The sequence below is a fragment of the Melanerpes formicivorus genome, unplaced genomic scaffold, assembly GCF_026170545.1.
Source record: "Melanerpes formicivorus ecotype bairdi unplaced genomic scaffold, bMelFor1.0.p_v2 SCAF_36, whole genome shotgun sequence".
Lineage (NCBI taxonomy): Eukaryota > Metazoa > Chordata > Aves > Piciformes > Picidae > Melanerpes > Melanerpes formicivorus.
The window spans coordinates 6,546,436-6,562,420 of NW_027142388.1; the positions used below are offsets into that span (position 1 = coordinate 6,546,436).

The following is a 15,985-nucleotide window of genomic DNA, read 5'->3' on the forward strand; positions in this document are numbered from 1 at the left end:
TAAACCAAAACAAATTTTCTCAGTCAATTTTGTAGACAGTACCATGAGTGTTTACTGCAGGAGTACATTAGCTTTCTTGCTATAGGATAGAAATAAATGCCATTTATTGTATGGATCTTATTTAAATCTACAGACTGCATTATGTATGTGCTACCCAAACCCACAACCATTAATAAAATCAGTGCATTACATACAAAGATTCTATTTCCAAGCAGTTAATGCAGCTGAAACAGATGTGGTTAGCATAGCACAGAGGTGAATGGTGTGGCTGAATAGAATTGTGTTGGTAAAAGATGCTATAAGCACCCTGTTATTGTGGGAGAGTTGTAAAATGTGACTAGCTATTTAAAAATCATATTTTAATGGTATCTGTCTGCTAAAAGTAATTCTTCCCATTAACAAATCTCCATTGTCTGTGCTAGAGTAGCTTCAGGTAGCTGTTTTGCTCGGCGCTGTGCAAAATGGCTGTTGCTAACTTCAGTTTTTCTTTTCAGATATTGTCCCCCCTTTCAGATGCTATCTTGGCTGAGAAGACAGTGACAGTTCTGGATGAGAAGGTGACAATAACTGACCTGGGTGTGCAGCTGGTGACTGGATTGTCACTTTCTCTGCAGCTCAGTCCAGGAAGCAATAAGGCCATCTTTGCTACAGCAGTAGCACAGGAGCTGCTCCAGTCTCCAAAGCAGGTACTGTTGCCCCCAGTACTGTGTTGTGAAAAAACACCACTCGATTCACTACAGTCAACTTATAAGCTGAATGGGATCAAGCAGATAGTTATTAATGAGATGCTAACAAAACAGTTTCTTTATGGGCACCTTTTTCTGAAGGCCAGCAGGTACTGTTACAGAAAATCAAAACTGTCACTATATCTGAACAACAAACATAGCCCATCTGTTGTGACTGCATCCCATAAATTTTATGTGCAACTAACTCAATGAGGTGTCATAATTAAGCAACAGCAGTCCCCTTATGTGCATACTCCCACTTTCTGTCCCATCCAGCATCTACTAAATCACAGGAGATATTGCTGACTGGATTGCCAAGTTCAGCCTCCCTCCACAGGCGATGAGATCAGCTCTTCAAGTACATCTTTGCATGAGAAAGTGTTTTGCATCTGGCAAACTCTTCTTCCTTTAGTTACTTTCTGTGGGCATTTTAAGACGTTAGGGAACATCCCTTTCATTCTGATTCATTCCTAGAATATGAATCAGCATCACTGACTCATTTCCTGCTTCATGATTTCATAAATTGCTTTTTGTTTCCCTGTTATTCTTCCTCCCTGTATTAGTGAACTGAGTTACCAAGGGCTTTTGGACTTTGCCATGTCCTCCCAGGCCCTGCTTGATATTTGCCCTTGTGCTCCTATTCCCATTTTAAATTTAAACTTTTTTTTTTTTTTCAACCCAAATCCATCAATCTGGGACTTACATCAAGGATGCAGTGGATTCTTAATGCTTAAACATGTCCTGAACTTTAAAGGTAAATGGTCATGGCATGCCCGTTTGAAATCTGGCCAACTGAAGAGGCAGTAATTTATCACAGGGCCTTATCCTTGTGATGCATGATGAGAAATGGTGCAGAGCTGCTGTCTTTATAGGGTGATAAAAAAATCAGGCTCCCATAGTATTCCAGGAGTTAAGAAATCAATGCCAGGCAGCTAGAAATAAGGCCAGTGAGCTATTCCATTGCTGACACGGGGAGTTAAACCAACTGCCTTGAAATTGGTGCAAAAGGTGGGGTTGATGGCATTTAGTCCCATGCCCAGCACTGACATTTCAGTTCTAAGAAATGGTGTCTAGAGGTGTCCCTCTCTGGATGCAGGCATACAGTCAGAACAGCACTGGATCAGTTATTAAACCAGTGGAGAAGATGTGCACCTTCTACCCTTCACAAGATTACAGGAGGTTAGGGGTTGGAAGGGACCTCTGGAGATCATCAAGTCTAACCCTTCAAGGACTAACTCCATTTTGAAAGGCTTCTGACTCCTTCCATTGCTTAGCAGATGATTTTCAGAGCACAATCCCTGTAATCAAAGCAGTGCAAAATTATGACATGATTATGCAGGTTTAAGCAACGCAGTGGGAGGATGAGAGTTGATGACATAAATTATATGCGGCCTTCGAGAAGTAGCCAAAGATTAATAAACACAAAGCCAGGATTTATGACAGTGTCAGCAAAGTCTTGGGGCTCTGTCCTGAAATAGAGACAGAAGTAAATCTCCCACTGAAGCAAGGGGAGTTTTATGGCTGGAAGAGTTTCACAATCAGGCCACTAGATTGTGCAGACACAATCCCAAAACACCGGAGGTTTATTCTCCATGATCCAAACAGGTGAATGACTACATGCTGGACACAATTGAAAAGATAATTGTATATATTTATTCTCTGTGAATAGGTTGAGTTAGAATGTAAATACTATCTGTTTGAAAAGCTGTTTAAAGAAACAAGACTTCTAGAATCATGCTTGTGTGATTATTATTCTGTTGATTGGGTGTTTGTCAGGCTCTGTCTCAGAGCAGGGTGATCCCAACTCTTACCAGACAAGAGTTCACATCATTTTAGATACCAAAGAGTCCACTCATCTAGCCAGGAGTCTGTTTGGTGTGGATTCTCCAGTGTCTAATAAAGTACAAACATCCCAGCCAAGACAGAGCAAGTCAGACCACCAGAAGCAGGAATTAGATTCCAGGAGAGCATTCTGAATTTTGTCTGTAAATCACTGGGGTGGTTACAAGATATTTTTTAAGTAGGACAACAATTGTCAGTAGCCCTTTGAGAGTCCTTAGGGGACATGATTTTCAGAACTGGGTGACCACATGTTTTCTGAAATACAATACTTTAAAATGTTTCAAGTTAAAAACCAAAAGCCAAGGTTCCCAGGAAGACTGCACCATTACAGAGGTGCAAATACAGAGTCAGCGCTCAGGTCTGACCCATTTACATTCCAGAAGCTTCCATGCCCTCTGAGTCTACAGTCTGCATCTCTGTGACACGAGATTAAACTTTATCATTGTCTTGCTTTTGATTGTTAACAAGCATGAAAATCACCCTGGATATTTCCTAAAGAAGCAACTGATTGGCTTCCTCTGCTGGTGCAAAACACTTATTTAATTTGAGAGACAAAAATCAAGGTCTGAAGGTATGGAGCCATAAGGACCTACTTGCTATATTAGGTATTTTTCAGCCTGTGTTGTGTGTAATAAGAGGAGACTTTGTGTTTTAAGCAGTTTAGAAATAATGTATTTTTTTTTCTTTTCATTTAAATATGCAACAGTAAATGATCTCAGTCTCTAGTAATGCTTTCTGACATGCAATTTATTATGGTGCTGAAGTAGATTCTGCAGAGCCCAGGGGATACAGCTCCTTTAAGCACCTTTGGGGAAACAAATCTTATTACCAATGAATGTTTTAAACTAGTATTTCTCTTCACATCTTGGCAAGTTATTAATTTTATTGCTCTCCCTTTTTATTTCTTTTCTGGTTATAAATGGTACATGGATTTGTGAGGAGGAGGGAATACAGCAGGGCAGAACATACTTCCCTCAGTGTTTATTCTGAGTGTGTGTATATTTGTTTTATGTGTTGTAGGAAGCAGCCATCAGCTGCTGGATCCAGTTCAGTGATGGATCTGTCATGCCCCTGGATATTTATGACTCCAAAGACTTCTCCTTGTCAGCTACATCTCTGGATGAGAAGGTGGTCTCCATTCACCATGACCCCAAATTCAAGTGGCCTGTGATTGCTGCTGAGACAGAAGGCCAGGGGACACTGGTGAAGGTAGAGATGGTGATCAGCGAGTCATGCCAGAAATCCAAAAGAAAGAGCATCCTAGCTGTTGGAAGTGGTAGCATTAAAGTCAAGTTTGGGCAGAGCGATGCCAACCCTAACATCAGTGACAGTAAACACAGGGGTGCTGGTGTCCACCTAGAAAATCGTGCCAGTGACCGGCGTCAAAAAACCGCTTTGCAGGAAAGAGCTGGGCTGGACGGACAGTATTACAGCTCCTCCATGGGCCATGAGCAAGGCAGAGGAACCACCACTCAGAGGTCTATCCTAAGTAAAAAAGAAGACAGAGAAAGCCTCCTGGATGATGACAGTCATCTGCAGAACATCCCAATAGACTTCACGAGCTTCCCTGCTCAGGTGGATCTGCCAAGAAACAATGAAGACTTGGAAGAGAGTGACCTGGTCCAGACCCCTAGGGGACTCAGCGACCTGGAGATAGGAATGTATGCTCTTCTGGGAGTCTTTTGCCTGGCAATTCTGGTCTTCCTTATCAATTGTGTCACTTTTGCTTTGAAGTACAGAAACAAACAAGTTCCCTTTGAAGAGCAAGAAGGCATGAGCCATTCTCATGACTGGGTTGGGCTGAGCAACAGGACAGAACTTCTGGAAAATCACATAAATTTCTCATCTCAGCAGGATGAGCGTATCACAGCCATTGACAGAGGAGTAGACTATGAGGAGAGCAAGTATCTCCTCAACACAAACGCCGCCAAAAATATTAATGGACAATCTTTCAGCTCTACTGAGTCCACATTCACTGAAGGGAAGGAACAGAAAAGTGAACCAACTACTTCTCCTACCTCTAAGAGGAAACGGGTTAAATTCACCACCTTTACTACTATCTCCTCTGATGATGGGTGTCCAACTGTCAACTCAATCTTGATGAGTAGTGAGGATGATATTAAATGGGTCTGCCAGGATATGGACCTGGGGGAGTGCAAAGAACTTAAAAACTACATGGAGAGATTACATGAAAATGTGTAATGAGACACAAAAGACATTTTTGTTTCTGTGTTTGTTCATTTTTCACTCACCTTCTGCCTTTAATTTTGGGTAGTGGGGCAAAATTGATAAGAATCAGCTGGTGGATAACTCAATGGAGCCCCAAGAAGCCACCCAAAAGGAGCTGGGAGAGCAGAGATCCTGGACAGCTCTTCAAATTCAAGTCTCTGTGCTCAGAGATGGAAGTGAGAGATGTGTGTGGTTTTTTTGATGCATGGTAACTGGAAAAAAGACAAAAAACCAAACCTTAGCAAAATAATATGGTCTCATTCTCTGAGCTTTCCCAGGAAATCAATAAATATAACAAACTCCAATGCAGTTTGGGTATTACAAAGTTCGCACAGCTCTACTGTTCAATATTGCAAGCTTTGGTTAAGAGCAAAAAATCAGTCTCAGAATAAATAGATCCAAGAAGAGAGCATGCCATTGAAGCCACATGCAGAAAATATACATCCAAAAACATTCATTTAAAGCTGACAAAAACCAACAGTGTGAGCAAAGTAGCTCCCAGAGCTGAAAAGTTGTGAGTTTCCAAAGAATCTGGAGGGGAAGAAAAGAGTAACTGGGCTGTTTACAAACCAGCACGTTTGCCTCCCAAGCACTGAGAATGGATTCACATATACAGTTAAAACTGAGACTCTCTTTTTAAGTAGATGCCAAGGTACTAAACTCTGCCAGCCAATTTTCAGTATTTCTTAATTTGTAAAATAGGAGAAGATACTCAGAAAAATCACTCGTATAAAGGAAGGTCTGTTTTGGAAAGTTTGAGAGAACAAGCTATTTTTAAAAGCCCACTTTATTTGATTGTCCTGTTTCAAATTTGTATTCCCAGCCATTTCCCTGGAGCATCCCCATCTGGTATCCCAAGGGCACTTTCTAGCATCAGTCAACTTTGGAAGCGTCTGGTTTTTCCATGCACATTTGCTTCTCCCACGGTGTGCTCTTGCCAAGCACAGGCACTGTCGGTACCGTGCTGGTACTTGCTTCACATGCTGTTATTTACCAAAGTTGGCCACTCTCTCCTGGGTAAGTGTAACTTGTGCTGAACTCACAGACCAACAGCAACTGCCTCTTTGTCTGTCCTCTTCCTTGGGAGAGGTCAGGTTGTTCAGTGCTCATGCTTCTTTAAGGCCCCTCCTCAGCACGTTTAGAGGGCACTCGCAGCTCACAGAGGAGTGCTGCACATTCAACATTGGAACCTGAACAGCTAAACTTGGTAGATAACATTTGTTTCTCCCAGAGGTGATGATTATCTTTTGTTTTCCTCTGATAAGGATGTACATAGGGTAGGATTTCAGTGATTACCCTTTGAATCCAATGTGCCCTCCGGCCCTAAAACCATGACAGGCTTTTTTTTTGGTGAGGTCCCAAAGCAATCTCCAGTGACCAGTGGCAAAGTGCCAAAGCACTAACTAAAATGCAGCTTATATTTCAAGTTTTCCTTTGTTTTCCAAAGTCCTTGCCCTGCTTTTGTTATTAAGTCTCTTTCCGTCATTGAATCTAGGTTGCTCAGTTTAATACACACCCACCCTCCCACAAACACTTAGATTGGATCCCTCTATATTTAGAATGTACTGTAGATTGTAAGAATGTAATATATATATATATATTTATAAACATGCCAACTGTGAATAAAATTTGCATTTTAGTGGCTTCATCTTTTTTTTCCCTACTCTGAACGCCTCTTTCCTTTCACTGTCAGAACATTTACCCTAAAAGTGACTGACAGCAATATGGAGACTTGTCCTTTGATGGAACGGTGAATTAAGGCTCTTGGCATGATCTAGTCACATTGTGCAGTTTGGGGGGGGGGAGAAGTTACAGCACCAACAGCATGTTCTGCTACCAATGTATTTGCACCAAGTCACCCTTCCAGGATTTGAAACTATTTGCAAATAAATCCACATGCATATTCCTAGCTTGAAAGCCTGCCATGTGAATTTCTGGGTTTGCTGCATTGGGGAAGATCCACACAAAAGACTGACTGCTTTTGAAAACAATTTTAAAAGAGTAAGTTGGTGTGAATAGATCAAATGGGCCCAAAACTTTGGAGGTCAGTACTTGTGCTTCAGATGGGCCTTGCTTGCTTTCAGCACCTCCTCTCAAGGCCTGGATCACTCAGTCCTTTGTAAGCTGAAGGACAAAGTGCAGCAATGAAGACAGCACAGTGCAGGACGTAACTCTGGATGTGTGCTCAGGTGAGGGAAGCAGTCTTGGTGCCATGGCAAAGCACTGAATCCTCCCAGCAGGTTCTCCTCTCCAGTTCTGGAGCTATTTATGGGTGCTTTTTACACATCACTACATTTTGTCCATAGAGATTTACCCTTAGTACTGTGGAGGTGAGAGTGAAAGAGGCCAAATCTCAGTTAGCAGGCTGTGCAGATCAGATGTGTGCACGCATGCAAGGTTGCCTTGCAAAAGCATCACTGCATGGCCAATCTTTCTTCTGCAGAAAGAGCAGGTAGAAGCCAGGGAGCTGGCTGTCAGAATTGCTTTACCTGTGAGCTGTTATGGTAAATCCAGATTTCTGTGTTAGCTGCCTCTGGGGAACATGAAGAACTAATAGCAAGTTCATCTGGTAGCACAAACCACTGAAATGTTCTCCTAGGACAAAACAGCCACCAGCTACAATGCCAAGGATACTGACATTCAGATTTATGCCTTTCTGTTTGCTCAGAGGTCCCTGATGTTTCTAACAGCTGTAGCTTGCTATTATCCATAGGGCAATACTATAAATAATACCTAGTATTTAGAGTGTTCTTTGTCCATAGATCAAAAAGTGCTCTGAGCAAGGTGGATTCCTTACTGACATGGAGAACACCAAGGTTAAGTGATTTGCCCAAAGTAACATAGGGAATCTGGCAAAACTAGAAAGAGACATCAGTCTCCCTCTTTAATGTATCATAGTCGCTGGGCAGGATCCTGAGCTCTGCTCAAGGAGAAGCCTGGATTATGACCACTTCTATGCAAACAAACACTGTCAATTAATCTGCTAGCAGCAGAATAAATGAACTTTCTATGGAGATTTTTGGTGCAGGTATCCATCTGTCTGTTGGGGGGGGGGTGTTTGTGTGTATTCATCTTTCTCACATCATGGGGCCCAGACATGAGGTGAGAGCTTCTACATCATGGAGCATCTCAAGGGGAAAACTTATGTTTCAGGCAATGAGATGAGAATCCCATTTAGCAAATACAGTGGGCCAAATTCTGTTCCCCATTGTAAGAGCAATGGTGATGCTTAGATGCTGCATAGACTTAATATTTTGCAGCTGTGACTCCCATTGACAATCTCTTAAACCTGGTCAAAACCCCAGCTGATAGCAAGCAGTCTCCTGTGAGGGGGGTAGGATTTTCTCCACATGCCTTCTTATTTTCATTTGAGTCTCTTTTTATGTGAGTAGCCAGTCTGGTACAGCATGTTAACAAAAGAAAAGTCTGGTGTAGTTTGGCTTTTTTTTTTTAGGTACTTCATGCATAAATACAATGAGTAGAAACTTGATGGTCCTATAAATCAGGTAAGCTGGTTCTTTATTGTCTTCCTCCATCTTAAAGGCTTCCCCTTCAGCAATCTTAAATATATAGTGGTTTAGACCAAGCTGCATTAATACACCAGTGAGTTCAAGGTCTGAGCAATGCAGATAAATAATTGCTTTGAAATGAGGGTTCAGTGGAGGTAAGTGACTTTAAAAACCAGAATAGGTATTAAATGGATGTGGAACCTGCACTAAGTAGCTCCAGAAACTACTTTCACACCTCGTTTCCATAATGAATGAGATGTAAATGAAATGAGCACTCTGGAGACATTTTAGCCCAGCTCTGTTGTATGTTCAGTTTCTCCAAGGCTGTCTCCTCTCATTCCCCTGAGGTCTGTGGGGCTGCTGCTCTGTGGAATATTCTTAATGAGAGCTAAAGGACTCATGTACTACAACTTTGAAGAGTTTTTCACATATGTCACTTAGGAGAGAGTGTTGGTTGAACTCGGGTATGTATCGATCAAGCAAAGTCCAGTAAGCAGCACTGAGGAACTAACTGAAGAAAGGAGCCGTCAAGTGCTGCATTTAGGAAATGTCTCAAGTGTTTTAAAAAGATTCTTGGATATTAATTTATTTAATCCTTGAAAGCCTGGGAACTCTGTCACACATTTCTCTCTGTTTGTTGTACTACCATATCCTATCCATGCACAGGGTTACAGCTCTGCAGCACAGCCCCAGAATGAGTTGCCTCCTGGAGATGGGTAGGAGAGCAACAGAGCTCTGCAAGAAGTCAGGATTTCACTTACAAAGTGCTGATGAGACCAATTTGTGTTGTACTTGCAGTTAAGTCCTTACTGTTTGAAGACTCATAGGAGGGGTTGTTTATGTACTTAAAACCAGGCTTATGTTGGAGCACCTTTCTAAATGGATTCTTTCTAAATGGCTATCATCTTCCTCATGCATAAAGAATGCCTATTTCCTGTGAAATTAGTGGCTGGTATTGTTCTATTTGGTTTTGTGGTGAAAGCTTTGTTAGATGGAGTTCCAAAGTGGCAGCAATAAGGGTGCGAGAAGAGCAGAGAGTCTGGTCCATCACACCCATAATCAGGAGCATTAGAAGAGCCAAGGTTACCTGAGTCAAGCAAGTGTGCCTGAAACTGGACCATTTTCTACCTTTTTGCTGATTTGATATGAAGACCTCTGTCAACACATCCTTCATTATGCAGGCTTCCTGCTCGGGCTCTGTGAGGAACAGCAAATTAAGCAGCCCACATATGTAATATTAATGGCTGGAGAAGCAGCACTGCTACTCTGTTTGTGTGTACTGCCAATGCACATTAAGAAATTCCTGTCACACTGTATAGATGGCTAGTAGATTACACATGACAAGTTCCTGCATCTGCCTCCTTAAAACAGCCTTTGGAGCCTGGAGGCACACGTTCAGTACTGAACCACGTTTGTTTGCACCATCTACCAGAACCCCCTCCTTGTTTCAGTGAGTGCAAATGAGGCCTCCTGTTGCTAGGGGAGGTTTAGACTGGATACCAGGAAGAACTTTTTTATTGAAAGCGTGGCCAAGCATTGGAACAGGCTGCCCAGGGAAGAGGTTGAATTGCCATCCTTGGAAAGGTTCAAAAAATATGTAGCCATGGCACTCTGGGACATTGTTTAGTGGCTGTGGTGGTGGAGGTTTGCCAGTTGGACTTGGAGGTCCTTTCTGACTTTAATGATTCTATGAGTCTGTGTTTCCCCTTCTACTGTCACAGACACTTCTCTGTACCTGACTGATGCTGTGCACCACATTGTCACTGACTAAATATTAGCAATTTGGTACCTGAATTCGCTGGCACCTGACAGAACTCAAACCAGTATTCTCAGCACCAGGAAGGTGCTGCTTTCAAATGTGACAGGGGCATGCTTATTTGTGTTCAGACCTTGGTTTCTAATAATTAAATTACATCTTTCTACAGTCAGTTAACATGTTAATGACCTAAAACCCAATCCAAAGGACTGCTCAGTCCTGATGGTAGTAAACTACAAAGATGACTGGAAGCCCCACGAGCTGAGTAAGCCCAGATGAAGCAGGGGCAAGGTGGCTATACTCTCTGATAGCACTGTTAACTTTGGCATTTGCTGGATGTGTCTAACCACCTTCAGCACAAGCATAGATCAAGTGGTAGCTACAGATTTTTCACTGCAGCTTATCCCCCATCTGCTGCTTGATGTTTGTATCTCAGGCAGTGCTAGGAGCTGGTCCTGGGAGTCCCAGCTGCATCCCTGTGTGGTGATGCTTTGCAGCCAAGCACAGAGCCAACCCCATTCAGTGATCCACCAAAATTAGAAGTTTCTCTGAGCAGAGGAACACTTTTTCCACCGTTATGCTATCCCATGTGGCATCACTGCAGAACTGAGAGGTATCACCACCTACCTCTGCCTATGAGCATGCAGGGCTGCCTAAGCTCTTGGATATCTCAGGAATGTTAATAGAGAAGTGTGGACATAACAGCAGGTGCTAGACTGGTCCCCAGGAGCTTTAGTTCTCCCCCCAGCATTGACAGTCCACGTGCCTCTGCGTTCTGTGTTTCATCTTCTGGATTGTTTGCTTAGACAAAAGTCTGCACAACTGTGCCCTGTCTGTAGTGCTGCACAGCAGGGCCATGGTCTTTGGTGGAAGGTGCTGCTGTCCCAGATGCTCCTGGGATGCTCCCTTAACAGGATGATCTGTATCAATATGCTGTGGTTTTGGTGGGGGTCCCTAACTAGTCCAGCTGCACCCCGTGCCTCCCTGTTTCTCTAGCAAATCTTTTGTCTGATTGACTGCAGACACCCATTTTCCATCCTGCTGTCATCAAGCCCAAAGCTCACATCGCTGCTCCTCTCTGCCATTAATAACCTTTTACAGCTTTCTTTTCATCAGCCCTCACTCTCAGGGCTAATCAATAACTTTGCTCTTAGTGTTTGGCATTCCCTTCAGCTCTGCCAGTTAAGATAGCAAGGTCGAATCAGTCCCTTTTGTATTTTTTTCCCCTCAAACAAATAGTATTAGGCTGTTGTGATTCAACACAAAATGTTTTGTGATGTTGAAAAGACCCAGGTGTTGCTCAGATCCATCTCTGTGCATCTCTCTCTGCACAGCCTGGGCTGTAGCTCTAATACAGCACTCAGTAATTTGAGGGGGGGTGGGGTGGGGGTGCAAAATCAATTCATACAGCTGAAGAAGCATTTTTGGCAGGCTGTGTATGCAAGCACAGAGAGTTCTGGGTTTGTTGGGTTTTTTTTTCACCTCACCACACAGCCCTCACACAATCACAGCAGCCCCTGAAGAGCAATAGGATTTTAATCAGCTCTTCTAATTGTTTTGTCCCTTGGTCTAGTACAGACCCTGTGTCCCCTCCCTCCTAAAGCAGCACTGATGAGGGGCTGGAATTGAAGAGGATGCTCTTCTAACCCAGTTTTAATATGATTTGTGAGGCTACTGGGGGTGACTGCAGAGAGGGAGGACAGACAAGCTAGAGCACTGTTACTCAAATCAGGTCTTACACCAGGGGGAATTTCAAGGTCTTGGAGCAGGAGCCATTCTGGAGTGCAGCAAATTTTGCTAACAGCTAAATTGTGTTGTTTTGCTGCTACTTAAAAATTAGCATCACCCTCGCCTCCTTCAGAGTCACACCCTTACATCTTGAAAGCCTGGTTCAGCTTCTCACCCCTCCAGGAGTGCCTGGGCTATAAACAGCCTCTCCTCCAGCTTGGGTGTAGGCTTGGATGCTCTGTAGAGAATGGGGAAAGAGAAAGCAGAGTGGAGGAAAGGAGCAGAAGAGGACTTTGCTAAGCTGGGACATTCCAGCCGTTGTATAGCCTGGCCTGTTGGGAAGAGGCACAGTAACAAACACTGCATTTCTGGGCTTCAGGAGCTGTGAACAGCCTATCTGTGTACTACTGAGCATCCCTGAAAGCAGACCTGAGCTGTAAAGAGCAGTGCAGGATTTGCAGTGAGTCAGGTGTCTACAGCCTGCGAAGTACCAGTCACTGATGGCAGTGCCCCACTCATCACTGTTATCTGCTGCTTTGGGTGGGAGCAAAGGGTGGGAGATTATAATTTTCTATTAGAGAGCAGTAGGAAGCCTTCAACAATGCATATTTATATCTCTGTGTGGATAGACATAAATGTATAGACTTCTGCTGTCCTCCTTTCTAGCCTTAATTCATCATTTGCTCACTACAACTTCCCCATCCCCCATTTAATATTTTCACTTACCGTACATTGAGGAGCTAGAAATAGCTTGTCAGATTGAGACAGCTCTTGAGAAGTTTAATTTTCCTAATGCTTGTTGGAAATCCCCTCTCTGAATCTGCAGGAATATTAAGGTTCTTAGCGTGAGCTGTGCAGAGAGGGAATTTGCAAGTAAAGCTGTCAGTGAATTGCAATTGGGTTCGGAGAGACTGGATGGACAGTGCTAGTGGGTGCAGGATCTGCCTCCTGAGTAGGGAGGGGCACTTGCTGAGCCTGCCATGGGTGGCACAGCTGGGAAGGGGCAGAAAGGTGCCAACTGCCTGTTTTCTCCCTCCCAGCCCTCCAGGGAGTCAGAAAAAATTAGAGCAGAGGCACACAGAGCAGTTACAAGGAAAGGTAACATTGCAATGGCTTTTACTGCTGATTCCGCAGCTGGATTTCTAATGTCCCTGTGTGTGGCTGTCACAGCTGGTGGGAACAAGTTGTGCCATGACTCCTGGTCACCATCAAACAATGCTTCTGTGACAGCAGCCTCTGCAGGCACCCAAACAGGGATAGCCGGGAAGCCTCTTACAGTGCTGGTACTAGAAGGTGTAGGGACATGTGGTGGGTTGAAGTTTCTCCCCGAGCATTAACTAAGAGAGCTAAGAGAAGCTGAAATGAGATTTATTGCTAGCACTGTGCATTACCTGAGTGCTCACTGCCATTCCCAGAGCAGCAGTACTAGTGTGAGAGATTATTCATACAGGCAGAAGAAATAAAAATGTATTTTACAAAGAGCCAGAGAATAACTGTCCCCCACCTATAAAGAGTGGCAAGAAGGCATGGTAAGTTGAGAACAGGAAACCTGACAATGTCTGAATCCCTGTGCTTGGTACTGTGTCCAGGTAAAAGTTCCTCTCTCATAAATACAGAAACCAAGGGGGATCATTCAAAATGGGTTATCAAGGGGATGTGCAGCCACATTTACAAACACAGGATGCTAGCATGGACCCAAGCAGGACACTTTCATGCCAACTCTGAAGTCTCTGAGTGCAGCTGGGAGTGCTGGCAAATCCAGAAGGTCCACTGAACCAAACCCACTGAAGGTCTAGAGCTGAAGATAAGAGTAGCTGTACCTACTGCTGGAGATGAGTCCAGACCAGGCTGCACATCAGAGCTTCGCAGTGGCAGGGCCAAGTGTTCTGGCTCAGGGCCATTTCTATTGAATCCTAATGCATATATTTTTAATAAAAAGCAGATAATTTGTGAGTGAAAGTGCCAAGTGAGTGTCTTTCTCCTAGTGGGAGGCCAGCAGCCCTGTGTGCTGATGGCTGTCACCAAGCCACTCAAGAAAACATAAGGAGCTCGCACAGCAGTTCAAAGTCGCAGGCGAGCAGTAAACCTGTTTCCCTCCACCCTAAACAGGAGCAAAACAGTTAAGTGAGATCAGAAAGGCTGATAATTCCTCCTCCTCCTCTTTTACCACCTGCTATTTCCTTCCTGAGTATCTGGACTCCAAGAATTAGTGACATTAAATATAGCAATTTGGGCTGCCCATTGTTCCCTGCTCTGTAATGTGCAGAAGCAGCACCTCTGTATTCATCCATCCATCCCCATCTCTTCAGATGTGCTGCTCACACAATAGTTATTGTTGTAGAAGGGATCTGGAATGAGCTCTTGCATTATTCACTTCATTTATTTTGATACAATATTTGGAGCCACTTCATTAAATTCTCTTACAATGCCCTGTCACTTTTCCTCCCCCCATCTCCTTTGCCAGTGCCTGGCTCATACAGATAATATAACAACAACGATACAGGGTGTGGGGTGATGGGGAATAGACTTGTTTTCTGTACAAGGGGATAGCTATGAATTATTTAACTTGATTTATTGGTCTCAGGACTTCATCCTTTTCTTCCTTCCCACCCTCCTCAAAAAGTATAACTAGCTTGAAGCACACCATTTGTGGTTGGCAGATATGGGCAGTAAATACTCAGAACAATTAAGTCTTGAACAAAGGGAGAGCCATGCAGCTCTGCAGACAGTGTGGGTATGCAGAAGACGACAGGATATATATAAACACCTCTTTATTGGCACTGAAAAATGAACTGCAGTCTCTCCCCTTTCAGTGTTTTCATAGATGAAACAGATCAGTCTCATGATTTTCTTTTTAAAATGAAATGTATTTTCTTATTTTTAATGTCCCAAGTGCCTTTAATCTGAGAAGGGAGGGATGTAACACAGCCTCTCCGCTCACTCAGGACCGGCTGCTTTCTTGGTGGCACAGAATTTGTCAGACCTGCCAGAGATGTCAGGGAGCTTTCCTCCCAGGTGAGGCTTGCAAATTGCTCCAAAGGAAGCAGTAGACTTTGGCTCAGCAGTTCAAACCCTTCAGTGAGTAAAATGAATGTTGAAGAAATGAGTTTTGTATGATGGAGCTCAGGAAATTAATCCACTGCAATTCTTCCCCTGTCATTTTTTTCCCCCAGCATTTCCACCTCCTCATAACATCAGTCCACACAACCATTTGAGATGCAAAATGTAGCCCAGTTTGGCTACATTTTAAGCATCTTTATAAGATTACCCATGTCCTTCCCTTTCCTCCAAGCTCTTCCCATAACCACAGCCAAGCCAGCAGCCTCAGGCTTCTCCTGCACTTGCTTCTGAAAGACAAACACAAACTTCAGCTGGGACTTCAGAGCTGTAGACTGGACACATCAGAGCAGCAAAGCATTGACCAATGTGAACTTTCAGAGCATGGAAGGTTGATAGCCATATGTATGAACCTGATAGTGCCAGGCCTAATCAGCAGCATCTTTTAAACCAGAGCAGGTCAGATTTAGATGTAGACATAAGGAGGAAGTTCTGCACGACGAGGATAGGGAAATACTGGAACAGGTTGCTGAGAGATGTGGTTGAGGCTCCATCCCTAGAGACATTCAAAGTCAGACTTGATGGGCCCCTGAGCAATACAATCTAGTTGGAGATGTCTGTGCTCATTGCAGGGGAGCTGGACAAGATGATCTTTGAGGGTCCCTTCCAACACAATATATTCTGTGATTTTATGATTCTACTGAGCAGCAAGGTTCTCTCCACAGCATTTTAGCTTTGGTGGAACAGCCATACGAGTCACAAGTGGCATCACTGCTGGTGTGAACAAGACTAGAGAGATCAGATCTCACAGGTTATTTGAACTCCCTGGGAGGAGTCCAGCTCCTGGACTGCTTAGCTTCTGAGAAGTGCATTATGATGTGAAACAGCAGCAGCTAGAAATGAGGAGCTGGAAGCAAAATAATGCCCAAAAGATTAGGTCAGAGTAGTGAATGAAGACAAAACTTTTCAGGGCTGAGAAATGTCTTTGGGCTTGTCAGGACTTCAGCCCACGTAAGTGGAGAAACAGATGGGCAGGAGCCTGTATGAAACCCACCTGTGCCACAGAGAAGCCCATCCTGCTCCTTGCATTATGCCACAGAAAACCCTTTCTGGTAATGTAACATTAAATTGTCACAACA

The 15,985-nt window shown here is 43.7% G+C and overlaps 1 protein-coding gene across 1 annotated transcript in view; it reads left to right on the forward strand.

The window, feature by feature from the left end:
• Positions 1 to 6,667, forward strand: part of TMEM132D (transmembrane protein 132D) — a 281,138-nt gene extending 274,471 nt beyond the window's left edge. Inside the window, exons 8-9 of the mRNA XM_068157425.1 lie at positions 495 to 686; positions 3,588 to 6,667. Of these exons, the coding sequence (XP_068013526.1) occupies positions 495 to 686; positions 3,588 to 4,769 (1,374 nt within the window). The 3' untranslated portion in view covers positions 4,770 to 6,667. The remainder of the gene's footprint in view (positions 1 to 494; positions 687 to 3,587) is intronic.
• Positions 6,668 to 15,985: the final 9,318 nt, after the last annotated feature.